The sequence below is a fragment of the Pholcus phalangioides genome, unplaced genomic scaffold (genome assembly GCF_987345545.1).
Source record: "Pholcus phalangioides strain wild (caught in Gottingen) unplaced genomic scaffold, Ppha-v1.0 ptg000008l_1, whole genome shotgun sequence".
In the NCBI taxonomy this organism is placed as follows: domain Eukaryota; kingdom Metazoa; phylum Arthropoda; class Arachnida; order Araneae; family Pholcidae; genus Pholcus; species Pholcus phalangioides.
Window position 1 is genome coordinate 5,040,195 of NW_028301601.1, and position 22,178 is coordinate 5,062,372.

The 22,178-nt window shown below is 38.0% G+C and overlaps 1 protein-coding gene across 1 annotated transcript; it reads right to left on the bottom strand.

The window, feature by feature from the left end:
* Nucleotides 1–5,184: 5,184 nt before the first annotated feature.
* On the bottom strand, nucleotides 5,185–15,226 carry LOC149083538 (guanine nucleotide-binding protein G(I)/G(S)/G(O) subunit gamma-12-like). Its single transcript, XM_089234067.1, has 3 exons — nucleotides 14,964–15,226; nucleotides 13,264–13,368; nucleotides 5,185–9,072 (listed from the first exon to the last, which is right to left on the bottom strand). Coding segments are annotated over exons 1-3 (198 nt in total). The 5' UTR covers nucleotides 15,056–15,226; the 3' UTR covers nucleotides 5,185–9,071.
* Between the last annotated feature and the right edge of the window lie 6,952 nt (nucleotides 15,227–22,178).

Here is a 22,178-nt window from a genome sequence, read left to right on the forward strand (position 1 = left end):
GACTTAACATTACAGTTAACCTCCAAACAATGGACATAAGGTTGGACAAAAAATATGCATATCGCTTACGAGAGAAATAGGTTTCAAGCAAGTTTTTCCCCCCTGAACTCTATAGGGGAAAAAATTATGTATGCTTTCATTTCTCCTGGATATAAATGTTAGATGGCTATATTGAAGGCAGTGGAGAGGTAAGAAGGACCACTGAAGTGATCTATAGTTGTGTCTCAGGCCTCTAAAGTGATCTTTAAATACAGTGAGGGTCGCAAGTGTTCTATAAATGTGCTGTAGCTCACTGAAGTGATCTGAGAATGTGCCATGCCATATAGTTTATTTTTACAAAATTAGATTTGAGATTGCGGGCTACATTTGGCTTGTGGATATTATATAGCATATATGATCTAGTTGATCGTGGGTGGGAATAAAGAACTATTTTGGGAACACAATATGATCCATACCAGTTTTCCTTGCCAAGTCATTTCTGTTGTGTTCTACCTCATCACTGCAAGCCTAAATTTTAGGATGCCAAAATAGCGTTATAGATTGAATAACAGAGCTGCAACTAGACGCCTGGGCAGTCGAGGCAAGTACACATTTTGGCTCCCCGCCTTGTAATATTGAAGCAGAGTTTAAAGGGTGAAATTTGCACCCTTTTCTGGTCTGGCACACCACACATCACCTGATATCCTCCAGTAACTGATTAATCAATTATTACAGTTACATATCAAAAAATCATATAGGCCTACTCTCTCTAATAAAATCAATAATACAATTTTATCGTAATCAATTACAGAACAAATTATCATTTTACATATATGTATATCACAAATTGTAGTTTTTTTTTTAAATAAAATGGCTATTCCCAACAGTGTCCACATTTTCAAGGTCCCATTAGTGACCATTGTTGGGAGGTTTTACTGTACTGTCTTATATTTCTGTAGTATAAAAGGTCACGAAGGCCTTGTTTTTGAGTAGCGAAATAATTTTTTGTTAATGTTTTCAAACAATTTATCATTTCAACTACAGTAAAACCTCTTTTATCCCTAACTCTGTTTATATAGCTAATGTCCATTTCCTCATATAATTTTTTTTTCCTTGGTGACGAGGAGATATATTATTGTTTCTCCTACTCATGACAAAGAAACTGAAGCGACAATGATATGCTTTGCGAGTGTTTTTTCAAATAGCTTTGTTTAGTCCAAAGCAGCCTAAACGCCACGGCTCACCATAACTGCTGTTGCTAAGAAAAACTGTTAGCTAGCTATAAAAGCAAAAAAAAAAAAAATTGTCTATCACAGGTGTCTGAGCAATTGCTCTCGAGTACCAAAGTGCTCTCAAGAGTACTCTCAAAGCTTGTGCCTTATTTCATGGTCACAAGTTCTTGACCAACATCTCGTTCAAATCAAAATTGAGAAGTCTCATGATCTGCTCTTAATTTATGATGCTGGTGGCACAGATGATTGGGAAAAGTAAACTTCCTCACAGAAAATGTATGTTGCCTGTTTCCATCTGACAATGCCAAATTTCGAATACAAGGTTGTCATTAAATAATTTTGTTTATATGCAAGCCCCTAACGGCTGCGAAAATCATTGAACGTGAATGACATTCAAAATGTAGGTGTTTGAAAGTATGTGCTCGAGAATGAAGAGAAAAATGAAATCCTAGCTCTTGTGGTTATGGTGACAGTAACAAAATTTTAAAAAATTCAAATGGCAACACTTACTTTTATGCATTGCTAAGTGGTCATCACAGTGAAAACCATGAATGTTGTTGGAACGGCACTCGCAGCACTATAAATGCCTGCATAGAATACAGAAAAAAAGAGATCTTACCAATGGGTTGGTGTGCTAACCCCTCAGAGGGGAACTTCCGCAGTAGAAACATGATCCTTTGTGTACGTCTAGTGCAGCATTTATGATGCTACAAGTACCATTCCAACACTATTCATGATTATTTTAACTTCAGTTCACTTCACAATGCACAAAAGTGAGTGTTGCCATTTGAATTTTTGCAAAAATTTGTTGCAGTAGCCAGAGCTATATATTTTTTCCTCTACTCATTCTTGAGCACATACTCTGAAACACCAATATTTCATTTTCATTTGTTGATTTTTGTGGTTGCTAGGCGCTTGTTTAAGTTATTTCATGACTACCCTGGACAACGCATATGTGAGTGACACAATAAAGATACAGGTATTTCTCTCCTCATGTTCGGTGTAAATGGTGCTCATGACAAAAAAATTTTGGTAAACCCTGTTGTAGAATGGCATTTCAACGCCATAGGTTCATGCATGCAAAGGATTATGGGAAAGGCAGTTACAACTATCTAAGATCAAACAATGCCTACTCCCCATTCTTTCCCTATGAAGGAAAAAAAAAGTTGTCAAGCGAGTTCCAGAACTCTTCCAATGCCACCGCAATATTGCGCATGCAAACGATGAATATTAGGTTACCTGGAAATTTTGATTCAGTGGTTTAGGCTACAAATTAAATTAGATAACAGAGGTTTTACTGTATATGCCATGCAAATAGATTTGTTATGTTTTCAGGTGGGGAAGTCCTGTGTTATTGCATTTCGGAGTGGATTTAGACTCGAAATATCGATTTTAATTGTAGCACTATTAATTTTATGAACACTTTTTCTAACTGTTTGGCGATCACCTATTTCACAAGGCTAACGTATCAAAGTGATAAAGTCATGTGCAGTAGGTAGGCCGTGACAAAGTAGATTGATGGTATTGGCTAAAAAAACACTTTGGTCATTTGACAAACAATATGAATAACTAAATAAACCCATTCTTATAGTTTGTGAACATTTATTTACAGTTTCGCTAGTGAGGAAAACGATATATACGTCATTTTAGCACCTTTTTTTAAAAAATATTTCCAGCAACAATATCTTGTTCTTAAACCTTAAATACAGTAGACTCTCAATAATCTGGTCTGTGCTTGTCTGGCCGTCCAGCAATCTGTTGTTTTTTAGGCAGATTTTCTTCAAGCATAGCAGAAAAAAAAATGTTACTGCATGTCTTTATGCAGCAGTTAATATTATAGGCTTTTCTTCATTGACTTCCAGCAACCTGGCAATTTCGGTTATCCGGAACACCCTGGTCTGATATGTGTCAGATTAGCAAGAGTCTACTGTAATTGCATGCAAACGTGTACATGTTTTTCCTACATTAATTAAATGAAATGAGAACTATCGCAAACATGCCAATCATAAGATAATTCAGAGATATCATAGTGTTTTTTTTTTAAATCCTCGCAAACACCATGGTCTTCAGCATGCATTAACATCTACCTACATATTCTCTCAACTACTAATGCAATCGATATTGCCAGCTGAATTTTCGTTGCATGCAATATACACAAATGCCAATTATGCTGATAATTGTAGAACAATTTCAATACTGCTTTTATGATACAAATTTCACACACAATTTCTTACCATATCATTGATTATTATAGTAAACCATGCATGTTGCAATTAACATGGACTACATTAAGACATTAGGCCTATTTACACTGAGAGCTCACGAAACTGCGACACACCACTCCAAGCAGTATCACATATCTGCTGAAAGTGCTTAGGTTGCATGGCAACTCTAAGCACTGGAAACTTTGTAATGAGAGTGCTTCACCTTTTGGAGAATGCAGGCCACCACATTCGTTTGGAAATGTCATGAGCCACTTGAATGAACTGTAAATGTGGCATGGGCTGCTCGAGCAATCATGAACTGCAAAACTATATGCACCTCATACACATTCCTCTGCAGAATTTCCAATGAATTGGTACATGTCAGAATGTTTTGTGTGTGTAGGTATATGTGTGGTTCTAACATATTTATGTTGTCAGAGTTGTGGTTGCTTTTATTTCTGCTGGTGAAGCCATGTCTTCAACATTTTGCAGTGAAGGTGGTATCTCCCATCTGCAGCACATCCACCATACGTGGTAGGAGGAAAAAAAAGCATAACTCTTTCCAAGAAAGTGTGAGAATGTTCGGAAGGTTTACCGAAAGATGAATGTCAGACCACAAGGATTTGAAAAAGTTTCATGTGTGCAGGCCCATCCTCTATGCAAAAGGTTCATCAATGAAGCACAGAGTAACCTTGATTAACTCAGCCTCTATTAACAGGCTAAAGTCAACCAGACTCGTCATTTTGTGGAAACTCTGTTGGGGAATGACAACAAGTTTAAGCTGCTCCTCATCTTTAAATCAGCGAAGCAAACGACTTTAAAACCTTACCCATCATGCAAACTCACCAGAAATAGACACTAGATAGAATTCAAGAATTTTCTGGAAGTGGTTTCCACAGATTTTGTAGGCCTACCACACATAAAAAATATTTAAGTTATGTTTCGCAAACATACAATACCATTGGAAAAATCCCTTGTCCCAGAAGATTTTTCAATAAGAGCTGCTACCTAGCAACAAATATGGTAGCATCCATACAGCCAAGAGAATATTGTGTCAGTTGACTAAGTTTTCAGTATCTAATACTACTCTGGACCATTTCCTGCCTGTTTAAATTGAGTTTCAATTGTTTCAGGAAGGTGTTGGGGCACCTTACCAACCCCCAAAGCAGAATGTTTTGCATCTTTCTGTAATGGGCCCTCAGCTGATAGAAAATATTCTGAAGTATAAATTCCCATAATATAGTTTTATACACGTTATTTTCACACGAGGGTTCATTTTCTTAAGCCGGGTTTTCCTAGGAGTAGAATTTCTGATTGATTGAAAACCTGAAATTCAGGTTTTTTTTTCAGGTATTTTGACCAATCAGTGTTTTCACGCTGCACACGCTGTAGAAACCTGCTCCTAGGAAAACCCGGCTTTACCCCTTAAAATTCTTCCCATAATTGCAATATTTGATATATCCTGCGTTGGGGTGGTAGGTGTTCGCAATCCAGTGACCACTCAGTAAACATACCAGGAAGAAGTTCACGACAGATATCACCAATACATGAAACAGAATTCTATAAGATAACGTAACATAGATCATTAAAAGCTATTTTCACCGAGTTAATCATGACCTTCAACAATTAATGTTTGCCAATAGGGCTTGTGGATTCTATAGACAGAAAAAAATGCTGCTCTTATCAGTCAGACATTTGAAGTGAGATCAACAGGATTTACAGAGGAACCACTTTAACATTATCGAGAAGTCTTTTTTTTTTTTTTTTTTCAAATGCCCCGTTCATTAAAAGATATTCTCTTCTATAGTATGATAGAGGGAAGCTCAGGATGAGACTTTTTTTTGTTCGATCACGATAAAAAATCTGAAGCAAAATTTCAATTTGTTCCATTTCAAAAGCTCTCATTAATTTTTTGATATGTGTGGATATAAAAATGTTTATTCTGTCATTTTTTGCCCTTCCCGAAATAAGCGTTCATTCGATGCATAATTTGTGGGATGCCTTTGAAAGTGGCAATGATTTAAGCTTAGAGGCGTATTTAATAATTTTTAGGAAGTGCTCTTCACAGATGTTCAACAGACCCCTACAGCTTTACTACTTTAAAGGTCTAGACCAGGGCTTGATCATATGCAAATAAGTGACAAATGCAATCAATCAACATAAACTTAATGTTTTCGACATATACAACACGGCAGGTAGCTCGGGAAACTGTTATATCATATTAGTAGTTTCTGTCATTACAATTTCAGGTTATCACGATTTAACCGTTTAAAGGCCAATGTTCCATAAATGGAACATAGTTTTTATTTACAAAAATATCAGATTCAAATATTTCAGGTTTTTCATCATATATAGACGAGAGTTCAAAGTATTTTCTGAAATATATTCGGAAACTTTAGGTTGATATAAACATTTTTGACAGAATTTGAAATTTGACATTTTTGTGCATTTTTTCCCCTATTTCGATAAAAATTTGCAAAATTTCAATTTTGAAGTAAATTGAAAATTAATTTGGGTGTTTCTACCACTTAATGTATCAATCAAAGTAAATCAATTAGTTTCTTTGTACTTTTAAACGTTAAAGAGCTACGTGCGTTCAAAAATGCATGTTCCATTTATGGAACATTAGCCTTTCAAGAGAGCGGGATTCTAGGGATATCTAATGTGCAGTGCGCTGCTTCGATTTGCCCGTTCTAACCCCAGGGTGGTTGTCATCGTTCAACATGTGTATAGGGGCTAATTCTGGGTAATATGACACAGAGGAATGTGCTTTCTGGGGTGGATTGTTTATATTGGGTGAGTACTTTTTTTATTCTTGAATTCTTAGAAATGTATATTTTTGCGAACTTCAGACTAATCAAACCGAGTTCGATAATTCTAGATAGTGTTGTTGTGTTCAGCTGAGTGTAACCATATCAAAAAGGTATGTTACATTAGAAGAAGCTGTAGGATGTTTAGAAACTCTTTCAGATTCGGAATTACAGGATGCAGATATATGTCAATTACGTGCTAATAAAAATAGGATCATCATGGATGAAGATGATATTGTTGAAAATGATCTACAGTAATATCAACGGTTCCAACTATTGCATGTGAAATGCTATGTAATTTTGCAACAACGAGGATGAGGTGTTAGAAAACTCCTGAAAATAGATTTCTTAAGAAGGTGGCAATTATCCAAGGAATGCAAGATCTGATCAGTGCAAAGTAGAAGGAAGGTAATATATTATTATGAATCCCCAAAATTTATGGTAACATATGGCTAATTTATTCTATTTTTTGATCCCCCAGATGATCACTTTGATGTGAATTACTTTGCGCGAGGCTGACTTTAAGAACACACCCATGAATTTCCTCGCATCCGACAAGACTCCTGATTTCTACAGCCAGGGTTGGCAACACAACTGGCAAAAAGAATTAGGGCGCCAACAGGGATTAACCAAAAATATATGAGAAATATATTTGCTGTATACATTTTCTCTCTAATAACCGAAAAACGGCAAAAGCTTCTTCCGTTACTTAAACAAAGTGCCTCAAAAGCAATAGAGGTCAATAGTTATGAGCAGCCAGGAAAGACTTTATACGATAATTTAACTATTTCTTCTACTACAACAAACCTTTTGTTGTTCCTTCATTATATTGAAGCAAACAACGAGAACACACTTCAACCTGGATCTCTGAAGAAATTTTTGAAAATCTGAATATTTGTTCGATGCAAGATATCCATCTATAACAGGCAGTGTCTTATAAATTTCAAATCACTGATTCAATCAACATTACAAGTTCGGTGCAATAGAGGTAAAAACACTGAGAAATGAATTTCGGGTAAAAAATTATTGACGATTATGTTTCAATATAAATTTCAGATTTGATAACAATCGAATATAGATGCCTTTCAATTGCAGCTGCAATATCGTCAATCATTCTCTCAGCTGCGACTTTACGCTAAACATTTATAAGCACAGACAATATACCACAGATTCTCAAAAATACATTTAACAATACAAATTCAAAAAGCAATATTACACATGCGCCTACGAGCCATCCCACAAAAAAAAACCTCATTACATTCGGAAATGTCAAATTTTAAAAACACGCATACACCAATTAAACTAGGAAACGAACGGGATGACAAACTTTATAACATTAGACAGAGTCATATATATATAATAGAAAAAGTTTCCCAGCAGTCCCACGAGGACGGCCAGCAGCATTACATTTGACCTCAAAAAAACTTCAGTAGGTGAGTTTTTACACACTCCTTAGCGTGTTCTGACTTCCATGGCCATCGTCGAAAAAACTAGTTCCATCAGTATCGAGCAAAACCTCCAGCTCCGATTATCATTATTGATAAATTTGATTTACAACGTTTATCAGTGCCAACATCATAAGCTTCTTTGCTATGCCACAAAAAAAAACTGATATCTGTCACACAATCGACAATTTTTCATGATCGGCGGAACCAGAATAGTTAAGCTTTTCTTCCCTCCTTCACAAGAGCCAAAAACCCAGATATTTTGAGTAAGAGATAGCTGCATCTTTTAAATGCATAATAATTGCTGGACAGCTGAAGATGGGACTGTGCTAATGGAACTAGAGTGTGCTGAAAGAGGATTTTAGTCATCATTGACAGACAGAGAGTAGGTTTGAAACTTCGGGAAAAACGGTAGGCACAACAACTCTCAAATCAACATGATAGCTCATGAAGCACCATTAAAAGCCAGTCAAATATGCTCTTCATAAAAAAATGGGCTGAACTTCTGGTTATTCGTGGAAATTGGAAACTGAAAACAGATAATTCTGAATTATCGCCTTTACTGTTTCTATTAATGAAATACAAGAGTTAAAAGTATAAGAGTGCCCATGCAAATCACATTGCATCATTCAAGTCAAATAATAAAAGTGGCGAGATTTCCCAATCAGATATGTCCATGGATAATCAGAAGTTAAGCACAATCGCTTTAACGAGAGAAACCCCCTCTTTTTTTTATAAAAGATTAATTCTGGTATCTAGCTGCTGGTATAGTAGCACATATTTATCAAACCTCATTCGGCAGTCGGATCAACAATAAAACACATCCATAATTATCAGTTTGTGGAGATATTCATAAACTCACCAATAGTTAATAGCAAAAAAATGTCATGAAGAACGGAGAAAACCGAACCAAAAAATACAAGATATGTCATGAGGTGAGGACAACACATATTATATGACTGTTGTTATGAAGCTCAAGCAGTAAAAGTCTTCAAAGAGTTCCGCACCAATTCAAGCAATGTATAAGCATAACACCAAATGATAGAAATGCACATAAATAAATAAATAAGATGAAACGGAAGCAAAAAACCCTATGAATTCAATAAATAGAAATATGTATAGAACGATGGAAACTGGCGATTTCACAAAGGGCGCTATATGGTGAAAAGCGTGTCCATATAAGCCACAATAAATAATAATAAAAAAAGTCTTACTCCATTCGAGATATTTACATCCACTAAAAAGTGGTGAAAAGGTTCGCAGTGAAATGTCCTATAAGGATTTACTTTTCTTTTTTGTTCTTTTCATCTTTTTTCCAGGAATTTTGTCTATATGTTGTGGTCCTTAGAGAAGAGCTTCCAACAGCATTATTCGAAGCTGCAAAGACCTTTGAGCCTTGCATCTGCGGAAAATAAATTTAAGAAATAATTTTAACAACACACACATAAATGCACACTGTTTAAAAATATGATCACGTACCCAGCCCATATTAGTGAATTGCCAAAATTTGGTGGCCATTCGAATTATTCAGCATATCCTAAAGCATTTGTAACCCTATTATCAACCCCATAACCCAGTCAAATTAATTGATTGGAATCTTCACAATCCAAAAATGAATTTAATCAAACTTTAACTTATTCCGAACATGCACGGGAGCATCTGGTGAAAAAAAGATTCAAAACTGCACATTTTAACCCATCCGTTAAGTCCACCAAGTGTCAGAATCTCCAACCTGTTGCTCGCAGGCACTGGGGTGCTCCTTTAAGCACTAAAGACCACTAGTGTTTAGTCTCATGCTTGTGAGGTCTTGATTGATACAAGCTCTAAGGCAGCCATCTTCAACCTGATGCTCCCAGAAGTGCCAAGAGTGCTCAATGCTCGAGCCTGATTTCGTTGTGATCATGAGCACTTGATCAACGCTTCAATTAAACACCCTGCGGAAACTGCATTTGATTTCATTAAATTATGCAGATTTCAGACATACGTATGTCAAAGTTGCCATAAGGGTGCTCTTTGTTTAATGAGGGATACAGGCAGTGCTCATGATTCAAAAAAAAAAAAAGGATGCAAACCCCTGCGCTAATGAAAGCGATTCAGTCTTTTCTTTGTAGCGTAGTGGTCTAGAACTCTCACCTGGCAAGTGAGAGGACATGTGTTCGATTCCGTGCAGAGGCGGTTTGAATTTTCTTTCCTGGATTTATCTCTGCATCAGACAGCTGTTGAAACCATTGCAGAAATTTGTATAGCCACAGGCGGTAAAAATTATGAATCTGCCTCTGCCTAGGTCAGTGAGCCTAAGTGACCAAAACAGCGCGCAATCATGTGAATGACAGAAAGAATTACCTAGAGGGAGAGAGACCAAGTTAGTGAGCGACCCAGAAAGATAGTGAGCATGGGAGTGACTTGGAGGCATAGGGATACAGTCCAAGACTATGAATTTGATAAGTGAGTGGTCAAGAAAATAAGACAGGAATGGGAGAAGAGCAGAAAAATTAATGTAGGCACACAGGCAGCAAAATCACAAATTCGCCTCTGGTCATTGCTTTTCCCAGAAGTCTGCAAATGTTGATTAGGAAGTAATTATTGCTGTTTAACTGCACCAGGTATTCATTCAACGTTACTGACAATCATGCTAGGCTTATTGCAACTAGGAACGAGTGGTAAAAAAGTCATATACAAGGCCATAAAGTCACACAAAATAAAGTCATATCCCCTATTTCTAGGTCACTCACCGATGTGGTTCCTCTCTAGATTACTCTCATGAGGCCCAGTTCTGTAAATTTTTTAAGTGTAAGCGAATGATATTTTGGTGATAAAAAATCTTCCCACCCTTTCAGTGGGCATGATGGAAAATCTGCCCCTTTCAGTTGGCACCTTCTGCGACAACGAAGTTCACAGGGTTCAAGATCCGGCCTCGACTCCCATGCTCACACAATCTCTAGATCACTCATTCTATCATTCACTGACCTGGTTTCTCATTCTTTAGGTCACTTTTTTAGTCACTTACACACTCACTTGCTCACTCCCATGCTTACACACTGTTTTAGTTTGCTTGCATCACATGCTTGCACACTCCTCTAGGCTATTTTCTCTAGTTTGTCACTGTTTAGGACACATATTTAGTCGCTCTCATTTGATACACAACTACATGCTTGTACACTCTGTAAGGTCACTCACTGACCTGATTAGAAGCTCTTTTGGTTGCTCGCATGCCTTCACACTATTATTGTCACAGGCTCCCTAGGCCATTTCATGCTCACACACTTTCTAGGTTGCTACCTGATGTTGTTTTTCTCTTTCTAGGTTGCTCACACACTCTCTAGGCGATTCTTTTTGCCAGTCACTGACCTAGTTTCTTGCTGATTAAGATACATTTTTAGTCATTTCCCCGCTCATACACTCTGTAGGTCATTCTTATGGTCACTCACTGACCCGGTGAGAATTTTTTTGCCAAATGCTTGCACACTCTCTTGCTCACTCCTATGCTTACACACTGTTTTAGTCACTCACATGCTTGCACACACCTCTAGATTATTTTCTCTAGTTTCACCTCTTTAAGATGAACTCTGGTCACTCAACATGCAACTACGAGCTTGTACAGTTTGTAGAGGGTTACTCACTGACCTGATCCTGGTCAGAATTTTTTTGGCATATGCTCACACACACTACAGGCCACTCACATGCTTGAACACTCTAGAGCCCACTCAAATGCTTGCATGCACCATACAGCACTCACATGATTGCTCACTCCATAGGTCACTCACATGATTTCACACTATTATTTTCTCTGGCTCGCTAGTCACTTCCATGTTTACACACTCTATAAGTTACTAACTCATGTAGTTCCTCTATTTCTAGGTCACTCTTTTTGTGCTCACTGACCTGGTTTCTCACTCTTTACGTCACTTCCATACTTACACACACTCTCTCAATTACGCCTATGCTTACACACTGTTTTAGTCACTCCCATGCCTGGACACTCCTCCAGATTATTTTCTGTAGTTTCTTACTCTCTAAGATGCAACTCTGGTCTCTCAACATTAAACTATGTGCTTGTACACTCTGTAAGGTCACTCATTGACATGGTCAGAATTTTTTTGACATATGCTCACACACTCTACAGGCCACTAACGTGCTTCCACACTCTACAGGCTATTTGCATGCTTTTACACTCTGCAAGTCACTCTTTTGAATAATCACTGACCTGGTCCTCACTCTCTGAAGCAGCTTCTCTGGCTGCTCATATACTTGCATACTCTTTAAATCACTCTCTTGAATGATCACTGACCAGGCACGAATCTAGGGTGAAGTGTTGGGAGGGCGCAAATTATTTTATATGCAAGGAATGTTGGTGATATATCATAATGTTCATGCTGGACAAGATCAAAAAGTGGTTGTTCTCGACTCAAGATATTGTATGTCTTCTCTAAAGATGCTGTTGAGAAAAGAAACAACTAACTACCGTAAATCACTCGCACTGTCTGTGATTGAAGAGTTGACCAAAGATCCCAATGTACATGTGGAGAATATTTTTTGTAAACGCATATGATTTCACACTATTATTTTCTCTGGCTCGCTAGTCACTTCCATGTTTACTCACTCTATAAGTTACTAACTCATGTAGTTCCTCTATTTCTAGGTCACTCTTTTTGTTGCTCACTGACCTGGTTTCTCACTCTTTAGGTCACTTCCATACTTACACACACTCCCTCAATCACGCCTATGCTTACACACTGATTTAGTCACTCCCATGCCTGGACACTTCTCCAGATTATTTTCTGTAGTTTCTTACTCTCTAAGATGCAACTCTGGTCTCTCAACATTAAACTACATGCTTGTACACTCTGTAAGGTCACTCACTGACAGGGTCAGAATTTTTTTGGCATATGCTCACACACTCTACAGGCCATTAACGTGCTTCCACACTCTACAGGCCATTAACGTGCTTCCACACTCTACAGGCTATTTGCAAGCTTTTACACTCTGCAAGTCACTCTTTTGAATAATCACTGACCTGGTCCTCACTCTCTGGAGCAGCTTCTCTGGCTGCTCACATACTTGCATACTCTTTAAATCACTCTCTTGAATGATCACTGACCAGGCACGAATCTAGGGTGAAGTGTTGGGAGGGCGCAAATTATTTTATTTTATCAAGGGTTTATTTTCATTGAATCATCCCATATTTTATGAGAGAGAAATTTTTCCCGCAGGCTTTTGCTCTTGGGAGGGGAGTGATCAGCATCCCTGGCTCTGCTCATGTCACTGACTGATCCCCAGGCAGAGGTGAACTACCTCAGTTAGCCTTTTTGCCACCTTTCACCCTCTAAAACTTTCTTGACAGCTCATTTCTCACATTTTCTGCGTCACTGAACTTACCGCTCTGGGCTATAACTTGTTAAGCCCCCTCCCCCCTAAATACACATAAAATTTATGCCTAGCAACCTCGTATCCCGAAGATATTTCTAATGCTATATGCCAAAGAATTCTCTTCTCAGAATCATGAGATAATCAAGCCTCGTTACCTAAACTATGGAAAATATTCTCCCCGACTCAAGAGTCCCTATGGGTTTTTTAAATACAATAATTTACATACCATATGATGGTACATCCTTTTATGTCTCTATAGGGATTATCGGATTGGCTCATTCCGGTCACCAACACATCAGATTTCTGATGTTCGTTACAGTACTTCATCAGGCTGCAAATAAAACAATAAGACCATGAGTCACTATAATTACCATCTACAGGCACTATTCGTTATGACAGAAGATGCTTAGACTTTTGCGCAGAGCTGGCCGATTCATTGGTTTGGAAATGCGACAGAGGCCATAGTCATCTGGAAATGTACCACAAGTAACTTAGGTGATATGAAAGTATGCCGTGGACAGCTTAATTGATCTGGAAATGTGTTGTGCAATATGTATCAATACATACTGCCCTTTGAGCAACGTATTCTCGCATTTTCTGTGTTCTGTAACCACCACTAACCATCAATTCACGAGAGATGTTGGACATATCATTCTCATGACAATAGTTTTAAACCCCGTGGAGTCTGTGAGGTTATTATATAATTTATCGAATCATGTTATATGTAGTTCCGATATAATTTTACATCTAGAAATAAATACATTTACAAATAGGTCTCTGGGAATGTGCAGTGGATCATTTGAGTGATCTAGAAAAGTGCTTCAGGCCACTAGAGCAATCTGTAATTGTACCGCGGGTCATTTACGTGATCTGGAAATATGCTGCAAGCCACCCAAGTGGCCTGTAAATGTGGCATTGATCATTATATGATCTGGAAATATGCTGCGGGCAGCTTCAGCGATCTGGAATTGTGCAGCATTGTCTCTTAAATGATCTGCAAATGTGTAGCGGGTTCAGGGCTGCAACGGGGGGGGGGGGGGGAAGCAGGTGGGTGTAGTGCTCCAGGTGCAGGACCATAGATGGCACAGATTTCACACTTTAATATCTCCTTCAATATAACATGGGGGTTCCAAAATATGTACTTGCCCTGACTTACCAAGCTCTTCTAGTTGCGGGTCATTTAAATAATCTGAAAATATATGCTGCAGACTATTTAAGTGTGCTGGAACTGTGCCGTCACTCAAGTGATCCATAAATACGTTGCAGGTCACTTTAGAGATGTAGGACTGCAATAAATATCTTTCAAACTGTAAAGTGACACTTCAGTGATCAGGAACAGCAGAGGAAGTCATTTAAGTGACCTACAAATAATACATCTACAAATGTGCTGCACTTGAGTGATGTGTGAACGTGTTGCTGGTCATTTCAGCGATCTGGGAATGTGCTGCCACTTAAATGCGAGAGGGTCACTTAAGTGATTTGTAAATGTGCTGTGGGTCACTTGAGTGATATTCAAATGTGCTATGGGGTCACTTGAGTGATCTGGGAACGTGCCTCTGGGGCACTTGAGTGATCTCTAAATGTATTGCGGACTAGAGCCCCCAACTGGGGGAGGGGGACAGGCGGATTCTGTGTCCCGGACTACGGGTGGGACGCTACATTCACCCTCGAACATTACAAGGGGCCACCAAAATGCGTGCTTGCCCCAGCTGACCAAGTATCTGGTTGCGGCCCTGCAACGGACCACTTAAGTGATCTGGTAATGCACTGCTTAGTTAATTTTTACAATATCAGATATGAGATCAAGGGCCACACCAGATGATTCCGAGGGCCCCATTTGGCCCGCGAGCCATTGATTGAGCATGCGTGATTCAGATAATTTCGAAACCAAATAAATCAACATAATGATATTTTAGTCATACTCACTCATCACAAGCTTGAGAGACGGGAATTCTCTGGATGTTGGCTTCTTGGCGAAGTTGGATGACTGTCTTCTTCATGGCTTGAATCTGAGACATCTCGTCTGATTTTTATGATTATTATTTGTAATTATTGCGCTTGCAATATCAATTATACTAATCGACCGGAGTTTGACAATTGGATTATAATTAGATTATAATTAATCCCAGCTGAGGATCAACAACAAATCTGGCTGCTGTGGTGTTGCCACCAAAACCTTGCAAGACGTCAAAAAAAAACAGAAAAAAATAATATCCAGTTTTCTTGTAGGTGCTGCCATCTGATAGTAGAAGCCTGAACGCGTGTGATGGTTATTTAATGATGTTCATGTTTTACACTAGAGCTTGTGCTGCCCTCTAAGAAACACAAAATAAAGTGCATATTTCCTTCTGTAGTTAATCTTATATTGCTTAGATCAGTGTTTCTCAACCACCGGGCCGCGAGAATATATTCATTACCCTTTCATTTTTCAAAGTATTGTATTTTCACGAATAACTAATTGGTTTATTTCACTATTATGGTACATATTATTTTAGTTTTTCAGTCTAAAAATCATACAAAGGAAAATGAAAAACCCTCCTAGAGTTCCAGATCAAAGGCTTCCAGCCGCAATTGTAAATGATAAGAATTTGGAGGATTCCTCTTCCCCTATCGCACTGAAAATCCTTCGATTTGTTGCAAGGCCCAAAGGAAAGGAAACATGTCTCTGGTCCTTCCCTCCCCCTCGAAACTAGTATTTTTAATTGTGTTTTTTTTTCTTTTCGTATTTTTGAGTATCCGTCTTCATGAGACCCAAACAATACAGCAGAGATGGGGAATGTTTTTCCATACTCTCCGTCCCTTTCCCCGAAAATATCCTACTGCTTCAGGGCTCTCTCTGTTGACAACCAGATGACCCTGTCATTTGCGTGTCCACGCTTTTCCATTGTCGGCACCACAGAAAATGTCCTGAAGACAAACAATAATGCCATGAGAAAACTCGGCATCCCACGTTCCTTGGAGACTGAAAAAACATCTGTGATACTCGCCAAGCTGCATAACTTCAAAGGGGAATAATTGTGAGTGATTAGGAAAATTTCCGGGCAATAGAAAACCACCATCGACCATTGGACCCGTTTATTTATGGCCAGTGGTAAAAACCTCTTCACGATTTAGTATGTGTTCTCAGAAAAGAACGAAGTATATTACATATGCGTGGCAAATCTCAGAGACTAATCAGTGAAGCACCATCTGTATACAGAAAATAGTGTGTTTTTGAATCGGTAATCAAGGTGCACATAACTACTGGTGATAACTCGAATACTGTTTTCTTTGCAAAAACGCAGTGAATTACGTTGCGAGAGTTTTCGTTTTGATTTCTTTTCCAGAGTGTGGATAAGTTCACAAATCTCAATTTTTGTTAAAAAATAGAGAAAAGTTTAAGTTTTAGAGTAGAAAAATGGCGATCAAAGTTTTGTAATTTATCAAGTTACACAATTTAACATAAGCATCTATCCTGAATATACCGAAAAGTGTTTCGCCCAAAAATGAACAATTTTCTGCTCTTCAGCGGACTTTTATGGTGAGTTACAATATAGATTAAATGCTAAGATTAAATGCAAAGTTCGATTACAAAATATATTTTACACTAAGTTATTAAAAAAGTGCTAATAAATAAGTGCTGCGTTGATGTCAGCTCAAAAAAATTCCATTGCCCACTATGAATGAAAACTTCATATTTTTACGTCTATATTAAGACGTCTCGATTGATTTGTGATCAATTGAATTTTTTAATGAGGTAGAAGCGCCGAAATGAAGAAAACGTTGAGGGGGGCTGAAGGTTGCCATTTGTCCCGTATATACGGGCTCAAGCCCTTATGCAGGAGAGTGAGTGGAGCGTTGCATTGTATATTGATTATTAGTGGCTCAGCCATCTCGTAAAATATATTGGGGGCGCTCAAACAGCCTCAGTACCCAGGTTCCGGCGCTTAAGCAATGATGATGTTTACTGCAGTTGCTGATGAAACGCTTCGTTTATGTTTTGACTTCTGCACGTTATCCGGAAAAAAAGTGTTGCATCACTCCGCAAGAAAATAATGAATTCAATTCATTATAAACGGGTTTTAGTTAATTAAAATAGATTAAATTAATTAATCAATTAAAGGGTTTAATTAATTAATCAATTAAAGAAGGGTTTAATTAATTAATCAATTAAAGAAGGGTTTAATTAATTAATCAATTGAAGAAGGGTTTAATTAATTAATTGATTAAATGAGTTTTAATTAATCAGCTCGCAATCAAAATGTAATTGGTTGTTTATTAATTATTAACTTTTGAATGAGTAAACTATTCCAGACCGGGCCGTAAACTCACAGCAATTTGATTCCCCGGGCCGCGGTTCCAAAAAGGTTGAGAACCACTGGCTTAGATGACAGCAAAAGTTCTGTTGCAAGTACACTATACAGCAAAAGGTGATCAAGTTTTAGGACAGTGCAGGCCGCTTCATTGGTTTGAAAACGTGTCGCGGGCATCGACGTCGATGCGACGCATGTCGATACTGTTGTGCTACTGGCGTTGTCATCAAAAGTCAGCAAATCGGAAACCCACTCCTCCATCAATACTCACGTAATAGTTTAATGACCCCCTTATGGTTGCTTTCTGCTAGTATTAGATTGGTCATATTTGTTCGCGGAAGGTACGGAAAATTGGTCATAGAAATACGGGACATTGCCAATTGTCGCCAAAATACAATGCTAAAAAAGTGCAGAGTTGACAAATCATATGAAAATCACAGAAAAGTTCACATGGTTTTAACAAAATTACGCAAAGATGTATACCGATAAGTAACATAAAATGAATCATCCATAATTTAAAGCCTAGCAGGAAACGGAAGAAGAAAACTTCATATGCAAATCAAAGTTCATGACGTCAAAAACCAGAAAAAGGAGATAAGGGCAGAAATCGGGATGTTGCAGAAACGTCTGTTTGACTGCCGTAACTGTGAAATTCGATTGCGCAGTATTTTTTTTTGAGACAAGGTGACTTGAGGATGTCTCAGTCATGTATGGATATAGCCATTATAAAATCTAAAGAGGTCAGGGGTCAGATGATGGACAACATAGGTACATAACGTGGTGTCAGGAAAGAAGAGCTTTCTAAGATGATTTGAGATAGGTCCCACTCTTATTGCTTCTTAGATGTGTGGTGCTGCTGGGAACTGTTGTGTTCTAGAAGTTAAAAGTTGAATCAATGGAGACATTCAAGCCACCTGGAGAGTTGATATTCAGCTCCATAAACCTGTCTGATCAATGGGTGAAATGGAAACAAAAGTTCGCGAATTTCATGCTTGCTTCAGAGAAGATTGAGAAGCCTGATGAGGTTAAAATCGCAATTTTGTTGAACGTCATTGGTGATGAAGGTGTGAGTGTATTTAATACATTCCAGTATGCAGCTGCTGAAAGTGCTACAAAATATGATGATGTCTTAGCAAAGTTTGATAGATATTGTCTTCCTAGACGTAATGTTGTGTTCGAACGTTTTAAGTTCTTTTCATGTTCTCAGCGAAAGAGAACCAAGGTATAGATGTATACCTTACCGAACTGAAAACTTTGGCAGCCTCATGTGACTTTGGAGAGCAAGAAAACAGCTTAATTCGGAATAGGATTGTCTTGGGGGAATCCGTGATTCTAATCTGCAAGAAAGACTGCTTCGAGAACCGGATCTTACAGTAAGCAAAGCAGTTGATAGCATACGTGCTTGTGAGATTAGCCGACGACAGATGGAGAAAATCCATGAGCCTCATGTGGGTCCTGAAGTTGATGTTATAAGGTCCAGAGGTAAAAGTATATTCATGCCCGAGAAAAACTGTAATTCCTGTGATCGAAAACACAAGAGAGGGCATTGTCCTGCATTCAATAAGTTGTGCAATCTGTGCAAAAAGAAAAATCACTTTGCGGTAATGTGCAACGAAAATTGTTTTCCTAAGCCACAATCTGCTGGTAATCATAGACGGATTGATGAGGTCCTCCACAGAGACAACTACCTTCCATACAGCAACAACGACATCGAAAGTTTATACATTGACAGTGTCTTGGAAATTAATATGATCAGTTCCAGAAATGAATGGCTCAAGGCTATATCAGTTGAAGGAAAAGTAATGGAATTCAAGCTTGATACTGGGGCCCTAGTCAACATCATTCCACTCAAAGTATTCAAATCTCTAAATGTCGAATGTAAACAGAACTTATCGCCAACTGATGTTGTTCTAGTTTCGTATGGCAATCACAAATTAACTCCCGAAGGAGTCATTTCATTATCATCTTGTAATACTGAAAAATGTTCTAAGCTGAAACTCCCTTTTGTAATTGTAGATGTTCAGGCCAAACCTATTCTAGGTTTAGAAGCATGCAAACAATTGAATCTTATACAGTTGATAGATCTTGTAACTATTGATTCCAAAGTAAAGGCCATTGAAACGTATGAAGGTGTATTTACTAGTTCGGGAAAATTTCCGGGAGAGCCTCATAACATAGTTGTAAAGAATGGAGTAGTGTCTGTAACAAAAGCCCCCAGAAGAGTGCCCCAGTCGCTATATAAAAAATTGGGCAAAACATTAGACGAGCTGGTACAATCCGATGTTATATCACCAGTTCACAAACCAACTGATTGGGTCAATAGTGTCAATAGTAGGGTGACCATACGTCCCGTATTTCCCGGGACAGTTTCGGTATTTTCTGTTTTATTGGCTGTCCCGACTTTTTAGCAAAAGTGTCCCGGTTTTTTCCGTATTTTGCACGAAGCCTACTTGAATTTTTATTCTTTATTGAAGTCAAAGATTGAAATTATTTTCAACTTATAAATTATATTATAACTACAATTATGAAGTATATGAATCTCCTTCATTTGTCTTAGTAAAAATTTTTTTTCGTGGAATTCATTTTAATCCACTGCAATTAGCAGTAATGCTGCATTTCCCGCCATTGTGATTTCTCCGTTATTTCAACAATATTTGGCGACTTTGTTCGGTTTTGGCGTCATTTTTGGCGGTAATTGGCGATGTCCCGTATTTTCCCGTATTTGGAATCCCAAAGTCCCGTATTTCCCTCGAGGAAACATGGTCAGCCTAGTCAATAGCCTAGTAATAATAGAAAAACAAAATGGGAAATTACGAATTTGTCTTGACCCCATAAATCTCAACAAAGCCATAAAGCGGGAACATCACATTATCCCATCAGCTGATGAAATTATCAGTAAGTTAGAAGGTAAACAGTTTTATTCTGTGCTTGACTTGAAAGAAGGATTTTGGCAGATACCTTTGGACGAGGCCAGTTCACAACTATGCACTTTCAATTCGCCTTTTGGGCGGTTTAAATTTAACAGGTTGCCATTTGGAATTAGCTCTGCTCCAGAGGTTTTTCAGAAAGCCAATCAAAAACTGTTTGGTGACATAAATGGGGTTGAGATCTATTTCGATGACTTGATAGTAGCAGGCAATGACAAGAAAGAACATGATTAAATCTTGCTGAAAGTCTTAGAAAGGGCAAAAACAAGCAATGTGAAATTCAACCCTGATAAGTTTCAATTTAGGGTTAATGAAGTCAAGTATATGGGCCTCTTAATTTCTAAGGATGGAATAAAAGCTGATCCAAGCCACGTGAAGGCAATTATGGAGTTTGAAAAACCATCCAACAAGAATGACATACAGAGATTGCTTGGTATGGTTAATTTTTTAGCAAAGTTCATTCCAAACGTGTCTGTTGTGACATCTCCTCTAAGGGAACTGCTAAAGAAAGACATTGAGTTTCAGTGGAACCATGAGCAAGATCGAAGCTTCGTGAATCTGAAAAGATTGATCAGTTCAACTCCTGTGTTGAAAGTATTTAACCACTCCTTGCCTATTGTTATTCAGTGTGACAGTTCCAAAGGTGGGCTCAGTGTTTGCTTATTGCAAGAAGATCATCCAGTTTCTTTTGCATCCAGGAGCCTGTCAGAAACTGAAAAAAATTATGCCCAGATTGAGAAAGAATTACTTGCCATAGTCTTTGCATTTGAAAAATTTCACAACTTGATTTACGGCCACAAAGTACTTGTCAAAAGTGACCACAAACCATTGATTTCAATAGTTCATAAGGCCATCGACAAGATCTCCACTCGATTACAAAGAATGCTTCTCAAATTACTTAAGTATGATTTCACTGTTGAATACTTGTCAGGCTGTCAAATGCATATTGCTGATGCATTGTCAAGGGCTTACATTAGAGACACGTGTGCAGACGATCCAGAAATGTTACATGTTGTACATGAAATTTCCAGATCACTGCCTATTAGTGAGAGGAAACTGAAACAATTCCAAAAATGTACTGAGCTTGACCCAACCCTTCAAGAGATAATTCATTATAATAAGAATGGTTGGCCCACTGACAGATGTTCAAGCACTGTCAAACAGTACTACAAGCTACGAGATCAGATATACATAGCTGATGGGTTGCTGTTTTTTAATAACAAACTAATAGTCCCTGAAGCACTTCGTAAAGATATGTTATGTTTAATACACGAGTCACACATGGAGATTGTTAAGTGCAAAGCAAGAGCCAGGGAGATCTTATATTGGCCTGGCTTATCAAGAGATATTGAAAGAATAGTGTTGAACTGTGATATTTGCGAAACATTCAGGAAGCAGAATGTCAAAGAACCACTGATAAATCACTCAATTCCTAACAGATATTTTTCTAAGGTTGGTGTTGATCTAATGGAATTCGGAAACAAATACTATCTTGTACTGGCTGACTATTTCTCAAAATGGATAGAAATTGAGGCAATAAAGGACAAAAGTGCATCGGAAGTAATTAGCACACTCAAAAGCCTCTTCAGTAAATTCGGGGTACCAAAACAAGTTGTCTCAGACAATAACCCTTTCAATAGCTTACAAACAATTTGCTGATAGATGGAATTTTGAGTTCATTTTCGCAAGTCCCAGGTATCTCAAAAGTAACGGAATAGCAGAAAAATCAGTAGGAATAGCCAAGAGCATGTTTAGGAAATCCAATGGCGATGAAGAGAAGATTTTGGTTAGTTTAATGGAATATCGGAACACGCCTCTTCCTGATGTGAACTTATCTCCCGCTCAATTAATGTTTAATCGTCGGCTGAAAACAAAATTACCCATTTCAGAAGAATTGCTCAAAACTAAGTTAAACAAGAATG